This window comes from Cydia pomonella, chromosome 6, assembly GCF_033807575.1.
Source record: "Cydia pomonella isolate Wapato2018A chromosome 6, ilCydPomo1, whole genome shotgun sequence".
NCBI lineage: Eukaryota > Metazoa > Arthropoda > Insecta > Lepidoptera > Tortricidae > Cydia > Cydia pomonella.
Window position 1 is genome coordinate 9,660,205 of NC_084708.1, and position 24,406 is coordinate 9,684,610.

Genomic DNA, 24,406 nt, shown 5'->3' on the forward strand with positions numbered 1-24,406 from the left:
TCGAATCTTGAGAAACCGTGCGTGTCGACGGGTCTGCCGCCTTGTGGCAGAAATCGGATATTACTTAAACTTGACATGGACACTACACCGACTACATGCCAATTAGTACACCTCTTACATACAGTACACGCTTGCTCCCTTACGAGGTCCAGGGTCTGCCATCTTGTGGCCAAAATCGGAAACTTGATATCTCTTCGCGCTCATGAACTGGGGGCTCTTGTCCTATGTTGCGCTCTACACATCACGCACACTATATTATAACTATACTCTATAGAAATACTGCTTTAGTACTTAGTAGATAGGTTTAAAGATGAATAAAATATATTTTTTATCCATAAGTGTGTATTTGGTATAAAATTACCTGGAAAGTTTTCCTTAAAAATAAACTAAAAATTATTACTTAACTTAAAACTAATAAAGCTCATTTTTCTAGTAATTAAGTATTGGACCACATTTGTAACATGTTGATTAACAACAATAGGACGCGTAGATATGTTTTGATGAACTTGCGATTCAGATTAAACATTTAAATCTTGTCATAGCTATTACTTTTTAATGTTACTTGGACGGACATTACAAAGGACACTTGGCAAGACTACAATTAAGTATCAAATTGGTAAAAATATGTAAGTATACGAATATTGAGATTCATTTAGTGATATAGTGCAAAAAATAAAGATTCAACCTCTAGTATCTTATACTTAAATACCTACAAAATGTGTAACGACAGCTGTCGTGTTTTGCAAATCGTAACTAACATACAATCCGGTTGGAATGATTTTAATTACTGTATTATTCAATTCATGGCAGCAATATCATTGTTGTTTTTGCTATTCAGAGAATGTTATAACATTAGAATGGAATGGTATATCAGCTGCTCGAGTTCACAGACATTATAAAGTATCCTAACACATTTTAATAATTTGGGTGTTAATCAGTTAAATGTTTTAACATTTTTTTAAGAAAAACATTTAACTCATGCTAAATACAAATTCGATCTTTAAAATCATTAAAACACTTGCAATCAACAGTAGAAATAACAGGCGTCACATTCTTAAATCTAACAAAGAAAAAAAGGAATGTATTTTATACATCACAACAAGGAGATTCTTATTAGTATAGAAAGTCTTAAACAATACTTTAAGAAATTGCAAATACGTCTAAAAAGTATGAATGATCATCACAATAGACGCATCGCAGACATCACAACAAGATAATAAAATTGAGCTAGAAAACAGTCACTGGAAAAAGGCACATAGGGAAAAATTACAAATAAAATCCGCGGCACCGCTTTCGCTTCACCGTATCTACGTGAGCAACTTTAAGATTCATGAATCACTTCGTTTGAAGTAAAATTTATTGCATCCATGTGTCATTTGTAGGAGTAAAACTAGCAACTAGGGCATCATGTCGTAGTCGTTCTGCTGGTAGGCGGGCGGGCCGGGCGCCTGCGGCGTGGCGCGCGCGCTGTAGGGCGGCGCGGGCGGCGGCAGCGCCTGCCAGCCCGCCCCGAACGGCGACTCGCGCCCGGCGTAGGGGCCCGAGTACTCCTGCGGCACGTTGCCGTACGTCGGGTTCGATTCGTAGTTTCGATGATCGTATTTTTGAGCCCGGTCGTACGGCCCGGCGACGTCGTAGCCGGCGCCGGGCCCGCGAATCGTGTCGTACCGCTGCGTGGTGATGGTGATCGACTCGGTCGGGGGCGGCGGCTCGTACACGTCGCGGGGGCGGCTCGGGTCCGGGTCGGGCGCGTGGTAGGAGGCGGGGCGAGCGGCGTGGAAGTTGGAGTAGGAGGAGTGCGCCGAGGTGGGGCGGGAGCGCGGCTCGCGCGGCAGCGAGGCGGTGGACGCGAGGTAGCCGCTGTTCCTGTACGAGCGTCGGGATCGTCGGACGGAGGAGCCGGCGCCTCGCGACCCCGATCTGCGCTTGACTCGACGCGGCGTCATCGGTTTTAGGGAACTTTCGCTTACGTTTGTTTCGGTAGGGCTGAGCTCTATCGTGTAGACTGGCCGACGTGGTAAAGTGCCTTTTACTGTAATTAGATAACATAGAAATTGAATTGGGATAAAAAAACACAGGTTTATTATAAACAATTGTTACGACTTAATCGTAGAAATATTTAAGTTTTAAAATTATTCATGTCAACTTTAGCCAGTCTAGCCAGCCAGTAGGTATAGTTGTGCCGTTATCGAGAATGTTCTCCGTTTACTATAGGGAATGTTCTCCCAACAGAACATTCCCCATACAACACAGAACATTCTCGAGAACGGCACGAATATACCAGTAGGGGACAATGCCATCATCGAAACTTATCACAAATAATATTGTGTAAAAATCGTGATAGTTACAAAAGTATTTAAAAACTTTCTTCTTATATACTTAAAATTCTTTAATAATACCTAATGACATGGGATGACGAAATCGTGCAGGTACCAAGAACATGAGGAACTTTAGTATCTCAAACCAAAATTCTGATTTTAATGACACAATCAATGTCAATTAAACAAAGAAATAATGATATATCAATTTTGTTGACATTTACCAGATGCTCCTGATGGTTTTCTTCTCTTATATGACTGAATAGTCAAGAGAATGGAGAGTGGCAATGCAGCAATTGTGAGAATAGCCGCTACAGCAGACTGTGTAAGTTCCACATGGTGCCATGGAAGGAAGCAGCCATCCACACGAGTGGGCCTCAGTGAGCCAGGGCCATCTTCCTCGCTCCATACTGTCTGGCAGCCCCAGCCATTGCCTTCCCACCAGCTAACACTGCCTGTCCCAAAGGATAGCAGGCCGCTTTCCTGGATTAAAAGATACTGATTGTAGAGAACTGTGTTTGCTATAAAATACACATTAACACATTGTAACTATGACACTCATACTACAATAAAACATGTTGTCAATTTAAGAAAACGAAAATAAACTTAGTCGCAAATTGTTGAGATATTACTGAATTGATGATATTTTGACTTTATTCATATGATACAAACATAATAACAACCAATTTACAATAAATATTCCGAGATGTTTAAACTATAACTTGTCTGTACTCGAACTAGCCGCTTGTCACTGCTTACCAGCCTTTTATAACATTTCCATGGAAGGTAGTGTTAAGGAATGCAAGCTCCATAGGCAGAACTTATGCAATAGTGTCCAGCTGTCAGCTATAAATAATAGTTCCAAATCTCTCCAGAGTAGCGCTAGACTAGCTAAAAATCTAGGCGTTATTGATGGAGTGAAGTGCGCTGTCTATGATTTGTTTTTTTTTTTCAAGTATTCTAGGTATTATAGCTATAGCGCCACCTATTTAAGGTGTTTTGATGATACTTTTTGGTATATGGAGATTCCATTCCTTAATATTTCAAAATGGTGTGAACCAGTGACAAGTAAGAGTCAATTGATACTCTTTTATAAGCTTGTCATAAATAAAATTAAGAATAGTCAAAATATAAGCATAATAATAAACATAAATAATGATCCTTACAAAATATACACCAAAGAGTAAAGTAAGTATATGATATACACACAAACTTTTGTATCATATCATTTGCCTTTTCTCAGATGTGCTGCTGCGTGTGCTCAAATGTGTGTGTTTTAACCCTTTAATCTAGTGCAGAAGAAGGATGGTAGTGAGTTCAAGCCTCCCTTAAAGCTCAATGATCAATATGAATGATTCTGGTTAGGAAAAACAATGCCAAAATAGGGTCTAAAATTATTTTGGATATCAGCAGATTTAGCCACCCTTTTCTTTTTCAATGAAGCAATTCACACCCTCTTCCTTATCTAAGTATGATTGGTTGGGATTTTGAGAACTCCTGTAAGATTATTCTACTAGGAAAACACTCATGCATATTGTAAATTGTGCAGAAAGTAAGTAAAGCATCTATCTATTGCTAACATACTATGGTGACACATTTTTCTAAAAAATAATCTCATTTTGTATTCATGAAAAACTTACCCTATTCAACGATCCAAGATTAAGATAGTAGCATATTAAAAATGTATTCCATGTTAGCCACATAAAACTCCATATTGCATACTGAAAAAGAAATAAAATAGTCATAGCATAGCAGAGCACAACTTAAGGCTAGAAATCTGTAACATGTACATAAAAGAGTGTACTTGGTTTTTTAAATATATTGGAATTATAACATTTTTTTTAAATCTATTTATCATAAAGGTACATAACTTAACTTTATGTTAACCGTTTGAACGCCACGCCTATCGTATGCGGCGCGTAATCGTGAACCTTGTCGGTACGCATGAAGGTTGATATTGGGCTGTAGCCGCGCGCGTCATATGACGTCTTTGGCGGTCAAAAGGTTAAAGTACCAGTGACTATTTGGTTAATTCAGGTTAATTTCAAAGCAATATTATTAGAGTAAATTATCCAGTAATTATTTTTTACCTATTCTTAAATTCATTTATACTAAATTTATTTTCTTCCCTGAGCAGGCTGATTTCATTAAAAAATACTTATAAATTATTTTGAAGCAACACATTTGAAATTGAAACAACACTAATATATTGCAGACTGTGATCCATAATGTATTAGTATAGGTACAATTAGGTTGATACAATATTTTATGTAACTATGAGCACCCATAAAAAGCAAATTTGTAATATGTAATAATAGTGCAGTTAAAATAGGTCAGTAACATACCAATTTATTAGTCATCTATATAAACAATAGGCAAGGAAATGACTCAGGCCACTTACCGCTATTAGGTACTTCGTGATGTATTGAACTGCTCCAAAGGATCCAAATATTATCAGAAGAATATTCACGAAATTAGCGATTATGGGTACCCACATAAAACCTAAGAAGTCAAACACTTGTCGTTGTACGGTGATGATCTGCAAAGGTAAATCGATATTAGTGCATTGAAACTATAACTTATCATATCAATTTAGAAATTACAAATAAATACATACCAATTCTATAATACAAACAGTCAATAACAACCCTCTTAACTCGCAAATAGCCATTATTTATAAATCAGGTACGCTTTTACTATTTTCCATAAAAGTTTCGTTGTTCTTTATTGTAATATATATATTTAAAAATAAACGAAGCCATACTCAGTCTAAAACGATTACAATAAAGGACAAATTGTACATATAAATAAATTAAAACAAGAATAATTAATAGGTAACATAACGTAACTACTAGCAAAGTGTAGTAGGAAATCATAGATTACAAAGGTTTTTTTTTATGAAATTGACAGTTATTACATCGACAATATAGTCATGTATTTGATTTTTTTTGTTCTTTTTTTATAGCCTTAATAGACAAGTGTACAGTACCGTACTGCGACTTCAGTGTGGGTGTAGTCCGCGTTTGATCAATCATGCAATTATCATAGGGTGTGTGAGGACTTTTATCTCTTATACCATAGACTATACCCTATACTAGACCATGACTAAGCTCGAAAATTGACAGATTTACGTACACTATCTGTAGCATTAACAAATTAAGTTTCTGCGAGGGTCTTTTGTATCGATCCATCATCTTTTATAGCATTGGAGAAGGAACAGGGGAACGGGTTCTCAGCTCATTAAATTACAATCGGTATGTGTTTTTTTACACTTTTTGATCCATACCGAAATGCATAACCTTAACATTAAAAACACACTTTTAAAACAAACAAAAGACGCCGGTAACCTTAGACTTATTACTTTTTCAGAACAAGAAAAAATGGCATCCGAGAATCTGATTCCGCTGGAATCTAACCCGGAGGTTATGAACAAATTCCTTCAGAAGCTGGGTGTACCAAGCAACTGGTCGATTGTTGATGTAATGGGACTGGACTCCGAAATGCTCTCCTGGGTGCCTCGCCCTGTGTTAGCCGTGATGCTGCTTTTCCCGATATCCGAGAAATACGAGCAACACAAACAGCAAGAGGAAAGTGATATTTTGTCTAAAGGGCAAGAAGTTTCTAGTAATATCTTTTATATGAAACAAAATCTAAGCAATGCTTGTGGAACCATTGCCTTGGTACATAGCGTTGCTAACAATACTGATAAGATCCATCTGAATGATGGTGTAATGAAAAAGTTTCTAGATGAAGCTAAGGGGCTGGATGCAGCGGCTCGTGGTGCTCTGTTGGAGAAGACTGAGGGTATTATCAATGCTCATAAGGAATTGGCACAGGAGGGCCAAACAAACACTCCTAGCGCTGAAGATCCTGTTAATCATCATTTCATTACATTTGTTCACAAAGATGGTGCATTATATGAACTGGATGGGCGCAAGGCTTTTCCGGTTAACCATGGACCAACAACTGCTGACACTCTATTAGATGATGCAGCCAAAGTTTGCAATGAGTTCATTGCCAGAGACCCAGAAGAGGTCCGCTTCACCGTAGTTGCTTTAACTGCTACTGACTGAGCATTTTAAACTTTTACCAATTTTTAAACCTACCATAATTCAAAAGACTGTAGGTCATTTTCAAGCAATGTGCTTCAAATGTTAAGCTATAAAGTATTCTTGTAATAAATTTAATAAAAAAAACTGCAATGCTAGGCAAGGCAAGCTTTTGTGATACCAATTAAATATTTATTTATACATTTGTGTTTTATTTCTTATTCCTAACAAACATACAAAGTTAATATTAATAGCTGGGTCCACACAGAGCGAGCATACACACGAGGCAATTTTCTCACGCACAAACCAGCCAGTGTAAACGTGCATCGGCCGAGGCGGCGCGTGCGTTTTCTTCGCCCGAGCACACTGCCTCGGCCGAGGCACGTGTACACTGGCCGGTTTGTGCGTGAGCCTTGCCTCGCGCGTATGCTCGCTCTGTGTGAACCCGGCTAATTAAGTAAGGGGATCAGTTATTGTCAGAGCAAAGACAAATCTGAAAAATAATATCAACTTTGTGTTAAAGACAGTACAGGGGTCACTAAATGGCAGACCGTGGTCCGCACCGGACCACCAAGTTATATTATCTTTTTAATTATTAAAAAAACTCAAGTTAGCTAAAACGGACAATGACTAATTTTATTTAAAAAAGTTGACCCCTGAAGAAACTAATGGTGATCCCAGTTATAGGGTGTTTATATAAATTAGAAATAAGTATTATATTCTATTTCATTTATTAAATTTCTTGCTATAATATGTACACAGTAAGTACACAAAAACATCAATATGATAAGATAATCCAATCTGGCATACATCACAATGCTCCAGTCATCTTAGGTGGAATGGATATGATTTCTAATAGCAACAATATCTAGTGTACTGGATACATAATAATTCTAGTATTACATATGAAACAGAATCTTGGTTGGGCTACATGTGCTGTATCTGTCAATATAAGTAAACTTTAATATAAAGTAACAATGTTTAATATATACATACTTAATCTACAATTTATTTTATATACAATTTACAATAGGTAGGCAATTAGTAATTCATGTTATGGAATGTATTCATTAGAACTAACACGCATATGCTTATTATAAAATAAAAACATGTATGTATCTATTTAGGTATTTCACCCAATGTCATGGGATGGAACTCTATCCGTTCCAGCGAGTGAGATAGAGAGAGCCCTCTGACAGACAGTTGCCTTTAATATAAAACTTTTGTACCACAGTCTGTTTATTTTATTTACTTGGCTAGTCATTATAAATATTATAATAAGAAAATATTACATAATTATTTAGACGTAAAATTTGATAGTAATTAAATATTATAATATGTAATTCATAATTTTAATTTCAATAGGTACTCTTTTTAAGGAAAGTATGACATTATATTATATCACATGATGAGATTATTGTGCTATAACTTTTTCTAAAGAAAATTGTGCTAAATACTGGTATAAGGTAGGTACACTCGATCAAGCCTTCATTCTAATGGTGCTGTGGCTGAATCTTCTGACACATTTTCAATGTTTTCTGAAAAAAAAGACAGGTCATTTAAATAAATGTGTTATGTCTTAATTTAAATCTATAATTAATTCATTCATGTTTAAGCGTGTGCCCCTAGTCCCTAGGATGGGAAGATGATCGAACCTATATTAACCTACATTCCATTTTTACGCCACTTCTTCCCACTTACAAGTAGGTACATACTAAAAAAAAGGTACTTAAGTAAAAAAAGGTTATGTGGCCGTCCTAAATGAAATGAAATGAAATGTGTTTATTTGCTTAACATTATGTACAGATAGGATGGTATAGTCAATAATATTATGTCCAGATAATGTCAATACCTTATACTAGTAGGCATGCAAAATATTTTAAAAACCTATTTACATTATATTACATTAAATTACATATTTGCATAATCAATTACAATAACATTATATTTCAATAAATTATTATTATTAAATATTAACAATGAAAATAGAGCCAAGAATAGAATTAATAAATAATAAAATGTCATAATATCAATAGAAATCTATATTTAAATATTCCTTAACGCTATAAAAATTGTGCTGGCTTAAAAATATTATAATCGCTCGTTTAAATTTAATAAGTGGCATGTCTCTTAACGATTGTGGCAGTTTATTATATATTGTGTATGTCATCCCATCGACATTATTTCGATAAAGGGCCAAATTGTTTTTTGTTCCAAGAAGTTTGTTCAGTCGATTAGCTCTAGCATTTGGATTTACTTGAGCTATAAAAGTAAAGTATTGGTAATGTTTTTTTACAAAAATGCATATTTCTGCTATGTATATACATGCCAAAGGAAGAATTTTGAGTTTTTTAAACATGGGTTTACACGATTGCCTTGTACCAATACCGCTTAATGCTCTGATGCACTTTTTTTGAGCTTTAAATGCTCTATCAAAGTCAACTGAGTTACCCCAGATTATAACGCCATATCGTAACACAGATGATACATAGCTATGGTAGGCGTTTAAAGCTGTGTCTAAGGATGCGATATTTTTTAGTCGTTTGAGTGCGTACACAAATCGGTTCACTTTAGTGCATACAAGGTCAATATGTTTCTTCCAGTTACAGTGTTCGTCAAGAGTTAATCCCAAAAAGACAGTCGAATTAACCATTTCTACTTTAATATTATTGTACATTATATTTATAGATAATGCTTGGCTCTTATTTGTTCTAAATTGTACAGCTTTGGTTTTACTAATATTAATTCTAAGATCATGATTATTCAGCCAATTTACTATGGCTGTAATAGATTCATTAATTTCATTTTCAAAGGTGTCTACGTTCGTACATTTAAACAATAAAGTAGTATCATCAGCAAATAATATAGATTTGTGTGTTGTTACATCGGGAAGGTCATTAATATATAGAATAAATAATAATGGTCCTAAAATGCTTCCTTGAGGAACTCCTCGGCCATTAAGTTTATATTCTGACATGACACAAACTTTTTCATCATTAATTACTTTACCTATGCGAAATCAATAGTTATTTGTTTAAAAATATATATTTATTCAGGATTTCAGGTATCAACCCATTACATTTAATAATAATACATGGTAAAAGAATTACTACTTAAATAGGTGCTGCAGAAACGTTGGAAATTACATGCGGGCAAAGTTGTTGTTTAACCGCTCGTGCTAATATTGACACCCGAGCAATCGAAAGATTCCAAATTGTACCACGAGCATAGCGAATGGTTCGAAGAGCCGAATCTTGAGCATTGTGAGGGTTTCAAGGCACGAGGTTTAAACAAATTTTGCCGCCGAATGAAAAAAAAAATTCAGCACCAAAGCGAGGAAAATACCATCTGTAAAATATCAAACAAAATCATATCCAAATGAAGGAGTATTACTGCAATGTTTTGCCGCCAGAGTGCAGCACTAGCACCTTAGTAAATATATATTTATCATCATGTCATAGAGTAACTTATTCGCAGCGTACAAAGCGAGTGGTGGAGGAAGCCGGAACGATCACAGCGCTTGATGTGGCCAAATATGGCAAAAATGCTAGGTGTGTTTCAGTCAATTCCCATACTTCTTGGTTATTTTGCTCACGTTTTTTGCTTTAAAATCATTTTTACGATAAAAATAGGTCACGATAGCTGTTTAGTGGTAAACTGTAAAAATAAATAATAACTAGGAAGAGAATCACGAAGTGGGCCATCAAAACATAATGAAACATACATTTTTTTAAAGGAAAGCCCTACAGACCAACTACACATTACCTTCATTCGTTACAAGCTCTAAGTAGAGCGTGAGTCGCGGCAGCAGAAGTGCTAGCGTCAAGCCGGTAAGCCATCCACTACACGTAGCGGGAATATAGGCCTCCAGACCAACTACACCTTACCGTCATTAGCCAAAGGCTCCAAGTCGGGCGTGAGCCGCGGCAGCAGTAGTGTTAGCGTCAAGCCGGTAAGCCATCCACTACACGTAGCGGGAATATGGGCCTCCAGACCAACTACACCTTACCGTCATCAGCCAAAGGCTCCAAGTCGGGCGTGAGCCGCGGCAGCAGTAGTGTTAGCGTCAAGCCGGTAAGCCATCCACTACACGTAGCGGGAATATGGGCCTCCAGACCAACTACACCTTACCGTCATCAGCCAAAGGCTCCAAGTCGGGCGTGAGCCGCGGCAGCAGTAGTGTTAGCGTCAAGCCGGTAAGCCATCCACTACACGTAGCGGGAATATGGGCCTCCAGACCAACTACACCTTACCGTCATCAGCCAAAGGCTCCAAGTCGGGCGTGAGCCGCGGCAGCAGTAGTGTTAGCGTCAAGCCGGTAAGCCATCCACTACACGTAGCGGGAATATGGGCCTCCAGACCAACTACACCTTACCGTCATCAGCCAAAGGCTCCAAGTCGGGCGTGAGCCGCGGCAGCAGTAGTGTTAGCGTCAAGCCGGTGAGCGCAGCCCCGCCGCACACCCACGCCATTACGTAGCGGTAGTACGATGAGTCCGCTCCTTCCGCACTGAAAGCAAGCAAATTAAGTACGCCCAGTTATGGAAGCATTAAATAAGAACTGATAATTTATTTATAATTTAATAGATTTCGTATACCAAACTGTAATTGGGTAATTTTTATGTACGGGCTCCCAACTCAACTATAATATTCATTTCGAAACGGTTTAGTCAACTATAATGAAATGGATCAATCACAGCTCGCCGCGGTCAAGAGGACGAAACAAAACGATAGCTCAAATGAATTATTTATTTATTTTAGGTTGTATAGTAGAAACTATTGCTTCATAAGTCATAAACGCACATGTGACATTCTTAATATAGCAACATCCATAGACTACGAAAACCCCTTACCATTGCTTGTTAGTCTCCAGGCTACGGTGGCCAAAATCGAGAAAAAACTACCTAAAAATTGTATTTAGCAAGGAGCAAGTACCAGGGCCTCATGAGTTACGAGGTGTCGCTGACCACCTAGCCGGGTCCCGGCGGCCGGGGCGCATACGAGTATGAAGGTATCGCAGCTGCTCGCTATATACTTTTGGCTTGTTTACCTGTATGATTTTATCCGTTTAAAGCATTATTTTTATTGACTCATAGAAAAAGTATTGTATACAATAGTGATATAATAAAGCTTTTCAATCTCGTACCTCACTTTGGCAACTCAGCAAGCTTCGTTGCCAAAACACGGTACTCGACTGAAAAGCTCTCTATTATATCACGATTGTATAAAATTAAAAATACTATTTTGGTACCTACTGTACCGTTAACGCGATCGCATCTCTATTTAAATGGGATCACGCGATGAATACGTACTTGAACAAGTACCTACTTATCTATAGTAGCTGCAGTCGCTAACGGACAACGTTGCACGGTACAGTCTATAGTTTTACCTTTGAAATATATTTTTTGAAACGTATATATATTATTACTGCCAATTAAAACTTACATTTTGTATCTCACGTATATTCCTTTACATACTTCGATTGCAATTACATTCTAGCATTATAGTAACAATTCAAAACATGTTCCTACTGATAAGAACGCGCAGTAGGTAACTTGCATATCTAGACCGTAATGAATAACTAGTCATATGTATATATGTCAAGTATTTGTACAAGTGGTCCTAGTAGTTAATGCTTGTGGGGCACTTGAGTTCTTTACCGAGCCTATGTGTTCAAACATTTAAGAAATTAGAGTTTAAATGTAAAGAATGACTGTATACCTTCACCACCACCCTATGGTTATGTATCTATATAAATACCTACGTCTCAATGCACAGGTACAGTCAGCGTCAAATACTTTGTAGCAACCAAAGTAGCCAAATAGTTCGGTACACCCGATGTTTAGTATGGTGTACCGAATTATTTGGCCACTTTGACTGCTACAAAGTATTTGACGCTGACTGTACCTGCGCTAGCTCAATGCGGATTGGGACATATTCATTTTCATCATACTTGCTCGAAAAAGATCTTATTTCAAGCAGGTGTACTGAAGGGCAAAGGCCTATATTATTCCCGCGGGAGTTAGGGATTGTGAAAATAAAAGCTATAACTGCCTAGGGAGTTGTAGCTTTTTTTTTAATTATGTCACTTATTCGTACAAACCAAGTAGCATAAATGAGTTTTACGTTAAAAATACTGACGTTTATATTTTAATAATTTTGTTTATGTTTAAAATTATTTAATTTGATTACTTTAAAAGCCGTTTAAAATATTTTTTCCCCACGTTTTTATCGTGGCTGAATGCCAAATAGGTCTGTCACGAAATTACAAAATGACGGACGAATGTTTTATATGATATGTCACCGTATTTAAAAATTATTTCGTTTAAAATCTAGTTTTTTCTTCGAAAGTGTGATGATAAACATTGTGTGTAACTCCGAGTGTAAGAATATTGCAAACTCGAGCCTTTAATTCCCTCCAGCCTGCGGCTGTCGGCTGTAATTCCTAACCACCCATATATCCGGTATTTCACTTATCCCCCTCGTTGCACAATGTACTTTTACACCTGCGTAAAATGAAAGCTTCTGCTAAAGGTACCTTTATGCTTCTTTTAAATATCTGCCCAACCCCAACCCTGTTGGTGTATAAAAGTTCATAGAAACCGATAGAGATTTTTCAATTAGTAATTATTAAACATATATGTATACAGGAATGCAGATAAAAGTTTTATTTACCGCTACTGTACATAGGTAAGTACCTACTATTAGTTTGAGACGGTAAGTAAATTTAATAATTAATCGGTTTTCATTTGATGTTCTACCTTAACTACATAATCATAAAATCTATGTTACACGTTATTCGGTAGATTTAATGTAAAAAAAAATGTAACTCACAAGTTCTGTATGACGACAATGGCGAGACCGCAGGCCAGCTTATCGGTGAAGCTCATGAGGCCGTACACGAAGGCCGAGGCCTCCGTCTGCGCGCCCACCAGGTCCGCCGTCAGCGCCAAGCTGGTCACCAGCAATATGGCGCCTCCGAACCCTGGAAAAAAAAGAAAACAAACAATAGTATTGGAAGAAAAACTCACGCAGATTGATTTAGTCAACTCATTCAACAACTATGTAGATTGCCACCAAGATATATACATAATTTTTCAACACACTTGCTCAATACGACGTTTTTATTCCACCGATTTTTGGCTCATAATCCTAGATATTAAACACCAGTGCTTTTTCATTATATTATCCGACTGAGTTAAGAAGGCAACTGATTGCTAATAATATGCATGAAAATGGAGCCTTCTTAATTTGGTCGAGTAATACATTTTTTTTATTTATTAAAAACTGATCGGCGATTGGCTCTAGACACACCTGATGGAAAGTGAAGACAGGGCCTAAGATGGAGCTCACCGGGTCAGTAGTAGCCTATTCACTCTTGCTTTAAAGAGACCGAGGTCATATTTATCAGGGAATACAGAGGGCGGGAGCGCATTCCATTCTTTAGCCGTCCGTAACAAAAAAGAGGAGGCAAACCGTTTAGTGCGAACAAATGGAATGTGTACCACGAACGGGTGCATTGGCTCCCCACGCCTGGATGTCCGATGATGGAAAGGGGAAGGCGGGATCAGATCGTGCACACTCCCCGAAATGTATCCGATAGAACACCGATAGGCTAGCGACTCGACGGCGATGCTCAAGGCTCTGTAATTTTGACTTGATAGATGGGTCATCGCCAAAAAGTCTATAAGCCCGGCGCTCTATCGAGTCCAGGGCCGCCAGCTGATATTTGGCGGAACCGTCCCATGGGTGGCAGCAGTATTCCATGCTCGAGCGGACCTGCGCTTGGTATAGGGAGAGAAGCTGATTCGGCGTGAAATACCGCCTCACCTTAACCAACTATTAGCTGTTTCAAATGTTTCTAGATTTTATCACGCCTAACATAATTTATAGATTAAATTATCTCGTCAAAGTCTAAGTAAGTCTAGTATTTTTTTATTTTAAGAAGAATATAGTAATCATAAGCGCTTATGTGCCAAACTGCAGAGCAGTTTGTTGGCAGAAAACTGAATCTACCCTCCACAATGCTATTATAATTTTTAGGTATCACTTTTAGCTTTCTCTTCATCTACATAGCATATCATGCTATATTGAACCTTAACTTACACATGAGTGGGGTCTGTTATTGTACAGAGGTATATTTCATGCTAATATTAACATTTTAAGTACAGCCGAACAAACCGGTCCGATAGACTGTTACAGGAAAATATTGAAAAATAACTCACCTATCAAAACAGCGACAACATAAATAAAGTATGTCTTAAAATTGTCATCAAGCTCAAAATATATCCATAAAAATCCAGTCATAGCACACGCCGTCCCAAAAACGTAGTGCATCTTTCTCGTAATGGATCTCGGAGCTATCCTCTGTACTCCCGCAGCCGCTAAGCTACCGAGGTACATAGCTAAAGGGATCACGGCTAGCGACCTGGCCGCTAGTCCCAGTGTCAGGTGGAGATATAAAGGCACTAGTACTTGTGCCACGTTTACTACTAGTCTGGTGCTCATATATATGCCAGCTACCTGGAAATAATAAGAGATAAATTAAGTAAAAGTATGATGTAACAGACAAAAAAACATTGTCACATATAGATCCAAAATAAAAATGATTAAATTACCAACTAACTTAAGGGCAAGTGCTAACCTGTGGACGGTTTTACCTGTTGGCACTGCGTATTAGACTACCATCGTGAAGTTAAAAAAATGCATTTTTCTTATATTACTACCAATAGTTATTCACCATATTTATAAATGTACGGAGATATTTTTTCCGCTCTGAAAAAAAATTATGCGAATAAGGACATTTTTATCTTCATACTCGTAATTTAAAGGCTTTTTGTGATATCAGTAAATGATACAAGTGTGTGTATAATCACAGAAAAGCTTCGGTTTTATTGTTGTTTTCTCCAGTTTTCGCATTTCGGCAGATGTTTAATTTATAACTAAATAGTATGGTTAAAAAAGAAGGTAAAGTAGTGTACCTATGGAGGCTATGGACACCAGGGTGTCCATAACTAACTCAGGACTTACGTACGAAAAATCAAGCTTTATTCGTCTAAAACGTTGCGTACTAAACGATGATTCAGAGGTCTTTGTAGACCCTGGAGACACTATCAAGTCTAAAGTAACTGCTGCAAACTTGTACAGTCAGCATCAAAAGTAGCGGATGAAACAACGCGCCAAAAGTATCTGACATTCCGGATAACTTTTCGAAATATAGATAAATTTCTAGAATTCGCGCTCAAAAGTATATCTTTTACAGTCTTAGTTGATCTATATTAAAGATACTTATCACTTTTTGTTAAGCTGTTACAGAATGGAAGATACTTATGAAACGTTATTTGATCCGCTACTTTTGATGCTGACTGTACCAAGAATATTGTCCATAAGTACAAACCCTGCCTGTATCATACAATCCATAGGTACAAACAAAAATAAAATTTGGACCTATGGACAAAAATCAATGTTAACATTTCATTTATATCCCTGGTTCCTATTTAGTTAAAGTGATAAAACTAGTCTGCAATGATAGACCAAGAAATAAAGAGTTTTGTGACATTGTCAATAGTTTATGATTTATGAACAAAATAAGGTCAAAATCTGGAAAATGTCCACAGGTAGAGCACTTGCCCCTAAACTAGCTAGAATTAGGGAATAATACCATCCATACTTCTTTCCAACACTCTCTCACACTCAGCCATGAGCGAGATTTGTAAGAGCAGGCACCACCAGGGAAAATGCTATAAATATCTTCAAAAGTAGTAGTATTTTTTTATTATCTGTGTAAAGGTAGTATGTTCTATGAAGGCATAGTGCACTTTTCCTGTGTTTGAAACCTACTTTTAATGTGGTACTTTAATATAAGATGTGAATAACTATTTTTCGTATAACATGAGAAAAAAGAAATGTTGGTTATATCAGATATATGTCTATGATAGTGATAGGACATAATTGTGTAGTACAAAGGTACTACTTAACTTACTACCAAGCAGGGATCGGAACCGGTTTTTTGGAAAAACTTTGAAATAAACATATATTTCGGTTTATTTTATACTCCAAATATAGGACTCGGGTGTGTTTTTAGATAACGACTTCGTATTATTAGATTGCCCAATTAGATATGAAATAATTAACAAAGAACGAAAAAATACCGTTTTCGTTCCCATACAAAAAATAACGGTTTCCGATCCCTGCTACCAAGTACACTTTATATCCATGCAATAAGGTGTACTTAATATATAAAAAAATCAATAGGTGGCAAAAACTCTAAGGAATGAGTTTTCAAATACAAGTATGTGGATGTCCCAAAATGGCTGAAAATAACTAGTGGGATGACTCATCTTTGCACATATATTGCATGTTCGTAGTTAGTCTGATTAATAGCAGTATAAGGTTGTCGAGTATTACTTAATTCAACGATAACATAAGTTCATGACTCATTTGTTAAAAAGCCAAAACAAAGTCTAAGTAATAAGGAAATATTAGTCAGCTCACTGACCTATCACACATAGACAGTTAGTCCTCATAAGGCTAATCTGCCAAAAGTGAAGCCGAAACACGATCGATGTGTGCGTGCGACGCTCGTGTCTTACGCTCAGCGACACACACATATATACAAAAACGGGTTGCCAGAGTTCATTTATTCCCCTTAAAGTAGATGGATTTTAACCACATCCTTATACTTGGCTATCAATCATTTGGGAGTGTGTATGTAGATATTAAATTTGTAGCAAAAGCTTTCAAGGTTTCTTTTAAGGACTTTGCATTTCTGTACTTTGTGAAATAATGTTTAAATAAAAAACGTTTATTTTTTTATTTTACAAATGTTCACAGATAATAGCTGGTAGAATTGACTTTGGAATAATGATTTTAAATGATAAATATTTAATGACGGTCATTTGGATTTGATTTGGTTTGATTTTATTTGACTAATATTTTCTTCGGGTTGGTGTGGTGAAAAGTTTTGTGTTTCACTTGGGGCAAAATTTGTTTAACTCTCGTAACTGGAAACCCTCGCAACGCTCAAGATTCCATTTTTCGACATTTTGGATCTTTATTTAGCTCGAGTAGCAATATTAGCACGAGCGGTTAAACAACAACTTTTCCACTTGTAAAACAAATAACTATTTATCGTCAGTACTCGTTATTGTACCTGCAGGCCTAGCCAAGGTGGCAATCGCTATTGCTTCGAACAACGAAACGCTTTGTGTCTCTCTATCAGTCTTCCATATAAGTGCGACAGTGACAGTTGCGTTTCGTTTTTACAGACCTTAACTGTAACACCTGTGTTCCACAAATAAAATTTACTTTACTTGCTCATCAAAATGGCGAGAGCATATTCGACTATGTTTAGTCGGTTTCCATATTACATCGTTCCTATTTAATCTAATTTTTTCCGTCCATCTCGCAGACAAAAGCGGATCAGTCGGAAATCTAAAACGAATATCACACAAAATAAAAATATGAATTTAAACTGTAATTTTATAAAAGACAAAACATAATTTGAAATAAAAGAATGAAAAACTAAAAAATAATATTTTCTATAGTCATACAAGGAACTTAAAGTAAGCATATTAATTTTATCAATGTAATCGTCATGCCTCATTTGGAGGAAAAAAGATTCATATCACCTGGCAACATTTATAAGTAATGGCGGCTGACGAAAATTTGGATTTTTGTATTTACAATTACGTAAAAATATCACATTAAACTGGATACTTACGCGTGAAATGTTATATCAGGCGGTTTGTTTTTATTCACTGATGTGTTGTGACACCAATTCACCGCACAAACAACCATCTTTCTTGTATTTTTTAATTTATAACCGGGAGGTGTACACAAACCAACTCGACCTTGAGTACTGCGAGGGCCGTTCGGATACGATGACACGAGGGCGACATAATGTCGTACTTGAAATGGCTTCACTAGGGATGTACAGACTAGGCATCTAGGCTAGTTATAAGTCTATGAGTCAGCTGGATGTAACACAATGAAGTTAGTCATGTCGATAGTGTCGATACAAGATTGTAGCATGCCATATATTAAACATAATTTTAAAATTATGAATTAATAATTATTATGGTCAGTTAGTGGTTATTCTTTATTCTTTCTTTATTGCATCCATGGTTTGTACAGGTGTTACATACTCGTAGTAGTTGTGAGTTTCACATGGACCCTGATAGGGTACAGCAATAGTCTTAAATCTATGTTATGTACTTGATCGAGGTTTTATAACAATGGTTAGTGGATTTTATACTATACTTTTCTATACTAATTCCAATTTTAAATTTTATGTCAACAAATTCATTCACAACTAAGAGATAATATTACTGATAGTTAACATTTGATATGCAATAAAATTGTAGTGTGTATACAGTTATATCTGCCTCTTAGCCTAGATGGTAGTGATGCTGCCTAAATTGGGAGGTTGCAGGTTCGAATCTTGTTAGGGCATTTATTTCTGAGTTATGAGTATTTAACTAAGTATGTATTTATGTATATCAACATATAGTACAAGCCCTATATACTTAGGTCCTCAGTACACGGAGCGTATAAGCGTAAGCGTCGCGTCAGCGTATCGTAAAAACGTTAAGAGTACGAGACGCGTAGAGTTCTGAGCATCAAGCGTCGCGTAAGCGTAATCGTGATATAAGTGAAATCCTATTAGGCTATTAGTTGAAATCATGGCGTCACTGGCGTCAGATGTCTTCGGCGGATATATCGACCTTTATACTTTCTCGTCAGATGAAGATTTTTTATTGTTTGATTAAGTCAGAAGTTTGGTTTTTACGCCTTTATTACGCTACGCCTGTTGTAATGACGACAGAAATCTCATACGCTATGCTACGACACTTCGTGTGTGACTTATATGAACTAGTACATGCTCCTAGCGCTCTCGTTCTACGCGCGTATTACGACACGCTTACGCGTCTCTTACGCTTACGTGCCATGTGCTGAGGCCCTTACTTTACTCTTGGTACAAGCTTTGCTTAGTTTGGGATATCTAAGTTAGTTTTATTTAAATAAAACAATTTTCACAAAAGACATGCACAAATTTACCTGATACATCACCAGCTTCTTCAAGAAGTTGATGTGTGTGTGTGGGTGCTCCCGACTGCCTTGCTCCAGCAGTTGTTCCTGTCGCCTGTAGATTGTCTTTTCCCTCACACTGAAGTGGAACAGAAGAGATGCCAGTACTCCTACACTCATCACTATATACACTATGTGTCGGAACTTCCAAGCATCCCCTGGGCCTACTTGCTGAAATTTAGAAATAGGCTTTGTCTTAAAAAAGTAAATAAAATACATTGTTATCAACTGTTTACTAATTTAAAATATTCACTAAAGTTTATTATTTTAACTTGTTCGATTTGCACATGTTTTTATAAAAATATTTATGAAAAAGAGTAGGTAAAGTCACATCTGAAAATATTGATATGGATAAAGTGCCAAAAATATGTTTACACAACCTTATTGCCCATATATTAAGGTAGTGTATACATATTTTTGGCACTTTGTCCATATCAATATTTTCAGATGATGAGATGACTGTACTTGAAAATATATTTAACTATAACTCATAAAAGTATTAAATTTATACCATCATGTGGTATATAATAATATATTTCGCATCTTATGCAAAACCTATTTCTGTTCTAATGAATAATAAAAATGAAGGTAATGTACATACTTGTGTATCACATTTTCCAGTCATATGCAACACAACCCATGTCACAATGTACACAAACAAGTTTGAAAATACTGTGAATCCATACCTGTAAAGACATAATCTATTTAATTGTGTATGTACATGAATTGGAATAAGATGGGGGAGGCCGTATGCCCAACAAAGGGATTCTTTGTAATACCTTTGTATTACTAGGCTAAATAAATAAATGTACATGTAAATAAACTGATTATATGAGGCCAATGTAATCAAATTCCAACAAGCATATCATCGGGGATGGTGCAATACCACATTAACTAACAAATGCAGTAAGGTCTAATTACCTTATACATTGTTGGAATTTGGAACTCTTTCGACTTTTTAGTTAGGCAGTATTGCACTACCCCCAGCAATATAGTCACCCGCAATAATATCTTGCACAATATAGATCCACCAATATATCATTTTGTTTTTTTTTTTATCTTTATTGCACATAAGAAAGCACACTGTACAAAAGGCGAATTTAATGCTATAGGGCATTCTCTACCAGTCAACCTTTAGGCACAGCAGATAAGTTGTAGGCTAATTTTAATTGTAGGATAATTTTTCATGTTATCTAAAGAATGAAAAGGTTTGTGCAGTTTATTTTGACCACATTGTGGATACAGATACCTGCATTTGTTATTTGTATATAATTAATTAGAATACCTGACAGCAGTAAGATGTGTTCGTGTATGTTCACTATCAGCCAATTCGGGAATCAAACTTAGATGTGAAATCTGAACTGCTGCCCATCCAATTTGAAATATCATAATAAATGCGGCAAAATAAAACATCTGTGCCCACTTGTGAGCCATGGTGCACCCAAGACATTCAGAAAATATAAATGGAAATGATCCCAATACACATGCTGTCCCTGTAAACAGAAACTTCTATAAGATTATATGTTAAAATAATTAAATTCGTAAGCAAGATTAATTTGATAAGAAATGTCCACCCACCAAATAAATGCCAGAGTTTCCTTCTGCCATATCTAATGCTAAAAGTGTTGTCTGTGCGGTCAGAACAGTATCCAACGAATGGAGTAGACACCGCATCTACTACTTGTCCTATTAACATTAACTTTCCCGCCTGTGACGGACTAAATTCTAGTACTAAATGAAAAAATACTAAAAAGTATGTGAACCACAAACTAGCGCACACATCGTTTAACACATGCCCGATGCCGTAACCGATTTGCAAGCGAAGACTCGTTGATATATCTAGGAATTCGTTATCCATTTTCTATAAATGGAAACCTGAAAAAAAATTTTTTTTGTTAAATATATTTACTGTTAAAATTATAAGCGCCGATAAAAAACTACATACCAAAATACAGAGGCATTAAGCGGTTCACTGAGCACCTGTAAAATTTACCTATTTGTATTACAAATTAATAAATAATAATGCGAACGACGCCTATTTTTCGACTATTTTCAGTCCTCACATATTTGTTGTCGACTTGTCGTATCACGTAATTTTGTCATATTGACATGATATCTGATGTCGGTTCAGAAATAGAAACTATTTAGGACTCAATAAAACGTTTTAAACAGAAGAAAGATGCTCTGAAACATACTCACCTTGCAACAAATCGCATCCGATTTTAGATACGAGTTCAAATAATTATCCGTTAACGCCGCAATGTGTTAAAATAATAAGCAATTTGTTGCACTGTCTGTGGAATCCTTTAGTTGACAGATGAACGTGATACATGACATTGAATTGACGGTTTAATTTATTTAGAAAGAAAGAAACGGCGCCGATAAATACGTTTTGTCATAGAATTTAGGATTGGTTGATAAGGAAAAATTATACCAGGGTTATGGGAAATACTTAAATAATCTAGTTAATATTATAGTAATGAAAATGTCTCAAGCAAGACTTTTGTTTTATATAACCTTTGTAGCAGCAGCTACACCAGTATTTGGAGACGACTTTAAAGAAGAATTATTCATTAAACCCCTGTTACCGACACACCTTTACACGTATTTCCAATTCATAACTCAAATTAAGGATGAATCTTCATGTAAGTATAAAGATCTTCCATTTTTCCACTTTGGATAATGTATAACGGACGATAGACGATAATTATTAAATGTTTTTTTTTTAGTTGAACATTCCCATTTATCACCACGATCCCTGGGTGAGATAATATCACGTTTTCATGTGGAAGAGTTGCACCTTACACTGACAGAAGGCCAATGGAGGCACAACCAGTGGGGTTATCCGGTCCAGGATGCCGCTCCCGGCGCCGAACTATATGCCTGGTTCTCCCATGATGTTGTTGACATTGATAAACAGTGGCGGGAGTTGAGCTCAACCCTCGCAGGTCTCTTCTGTGCATCTTTGAACTTTATACAAAACTGCAACACTGTCACACCACAAATGGTCCTATGGCCATCTGGTGCATTTAAAACTAACCAAAACATCACCTCACAACTGCGATATGCATCTTTACCTAGAGAAATAGTATGTACAGAAAATTTGACTCCATGGAAGAAGCTGTTGCCCTGTGAGTCAAGCCGTGGATTTGCATCCTTACTTAATTCTAGGATGATCCACAACACCAATTATCATTCTATTGGAGTGCACTTCAGGAAAATGTGCTCAACAAAAGACTGTACACAAACCCACTTAGAAATTAAACAGACAGTTGCTCTTGTGTATGACTATAATATAATTAAAAGCAGTGATTGGTCATTCCGTAAACTGTTTGGACAGGGCTTACCTGGAGCTTGTCCATTATCTACAAAAAGCACAATATATGTGGATGTATCTTCAAATGACACACAGCCTTTCCAGTTGCTGTCCCCACCACACAAAATGGAATTATCCCAGCGAGGTGGCAGTGAGGTGAAGCTTGCAGTTTATGATGTAGAGCCCAATGGTCAGATGATTAACATTGGTGTCAAACATAATTCCAATAGCAAATTAGTTGTCCCGGTTCCACCTCCTTTAACTTTTACCCGTTATGTACTTGGATATGGAAAAGAATTTGGTGGCATTGTGACAGAGTTAACCAACAACTATTGGTCTCCGATAAACATAGTATTATTAGAAAATGCTCCATGGTGGCTGCCCATACAGCTGAGTACACTAAGAATTAATGGGGAAGCTGAAAGCAAGCTAGTCAAGTCACAATATTACTCTCCAGGCCGAAGCAGGCAGAAGCCGTACCATCTTGAACTATTGCTGACACTCCCTCCTAGATCAACTACAACTATCACCATTGATTTTGAGTTTGTCTTCCTCAAATGGCAAGAATACCCTCCTGATGCAAACCATGGATTCTATATTGGATCTGCTCTTGTATCTGCTAATCTGCCAACTGCTAAGAATTATACCAGTCTGCCCATCACTGGAAGCACATTTGACTCTATCATTAATGCTTCACAATCATGTAAGTATACATATATTAAAAAATAATTGTAATCACATATATGATTATTTATTATTTATAATAGTTAAAACATTTCATTCTTTATCTATAGTTAAAATACTGAGAATCAAATATGGTTAAAACACATCAGAATAAAAAAAACCAGAAAAAGTGATAATCCTACCCCATAAGTTTCTTTGAAGTCAGTTAATAAAAATGAGGTATGTGTACTTAGGAACACTATCATATTTCAGGGTACCCCATCGTATTCCGGACCAACGGCGCCATGGTGTCTCTCCCAACACCTGACTTCAGCATGCCTTACAACGTCATCTGCCTGGCATGCACTGTGGTTGCGCTGGCATTTGGCCCGCTCCACAACATCTCCACCAAGGAGCTTGTCCTCAAACCTGTGGGCACACCTATGTCTCTGGCTCAGAAGGTCATGAGCTTGTTTAAAAAGAAAAAGGAGTAGTAATGAATTTAATTTATTTATATTTGTATAGACTGATTAATAAATTACTTTTTGAAAATACCATTGCATTTGTTACAGTGTTGAATAACACAGTGTTGCCATTCTTTTTCATTCAACTGTAAAATAAGGCAGGGTATTTAATTATACAATGTTTGTGCGTTATTTGTTTTTTGTGACAGCCTTCAGCCTTAACTGCTTGTAGGATTTTTTTATTGGGTAGTAGTTAGTTTTTTTTTTTATGTCGATGGAATAATTATTGATAGGTGTATTGTGTACCTAATCACTGCAGTTTTAGCACGAGTATAGGCCGCGACAGTACCTCGCACGAGATAGACTATGAATCTCGTTTAAATTAAGTAATATAATTAGAAAAAGAGGGGTAGTCGATCTTACGCGCGAAATACTATCGCGGTGCACTTGTGCTATGGATATCCGATATGATTAGTCAAGTATCAAAATAAGAATCCCACCAAAACAG

General features: G+C 36.7%; 4 protein-coding genes across 4 annotated transcripts; 2 read left to right on the forward strand and 2 right to left on the reverse strand.

The window, feature by feature from the left end:
- Positions 1-124: 124 nt before the first annotated feature.
- Positions 125-5,174, reverse strand: LOC133518903 (sodium/potassium-transporting ATPase subunit beta-1-interacting protein 4). The gene is made up of 5 exons (XM_061852683.1): positions 4,936-5,174; positions 4,720-4,857; positions 3,959-4,039; positions 2,543-2,801; positions 125-2,032 (listed from the first exon to the last, which is right to left on the reverse strand). Exons 1-5 carry the CDS (start codon positions 4,987-4,989, stop codon positions 1,398-1,400), a joined length of 1,167 nt encoding a protein of 388 aa, XP_061708667.1. The 5' UTR covers positions 4,990-5,174; the 3' UTR covers positions 125-1,397.
- Positions 5,175-5,266: 92 nt separating this feature from the next.
- LOC133518906 (ubiquitin carboxyl-terminal hydrolase isozyme L3) lies at positions 5,267-6,568 on the forward strand. The gene is made up of 2 exons (XM_061852686.1): positions 5,267-5,572; positions 5,688-6,568. The coding sequence occupies exon 2, from the start codon at positions 5,699-5,701 to the stop codon at positions 6,389-6,391; it is 693 nt and encodes a 230-aa protein (XP_061708670.1). The 5' UTR covers positions 5,267-5,572; positions 5,688-5,698; the 3' UTR covers positions 6,392-6,568.
- Positions 6,569-7,081: 513 nt separating this feature from the next.
- Positions 7,082-21,657, reverse strand: LOC133518902 (major facilitator superfamily domain-containing protein 12-like). Its single transcript, XM_061852682.1, has 9 exons — positions 21,401-21,657; positions 21,034-21,330; positions 20,741-20,948; positions 20,057-20,141; positions 19,426-19,626; positions 14,592-14,889; positions 13,201-13,351; positions 10,743-10,876; positions 7,082-7,905 (listed from the first exon to the last, which is right to left on the reverse strand). The coding sequence occupies exons 2-9, from the start codon at positions 21,311-21,313 to the stop codon at positions 7,856-7,858; spliced, it is 1,407 nt and encodes a 468-aa protein (XP_061708666.1). The 5' UTR covers positions 21,314-21,330; positions 21,401-21,657; the 3' UTR covers positions 7,082-7,855.
- A 140-nt stretch (positions 21,658-21,797) lies between these two features.
- On the forward strand, positions 21,798-23,988 carry LOC133518901 (GPI transamidase component PIG-T). Its single transcript, XM_061852681.1, has 3 exons — positions 21,798-22,100; positions 22,185-23,474; positions 23,708-23,988. The coding sequence occupies exons 1-3, from the start codon at positions 21,935-21,937 to the stop codon at positions 23,926-23,928; spliced, it is 1,677 nt and encodes a 558-aa protein (XP_061708665.1). The 5' UTR covers positions 21,798-21,934; the 3' UTR covers positions 23,929-23,988.
- The last annotated feature ends 418 nt before the right edge of the window (positions 23,989-24,406 follow it).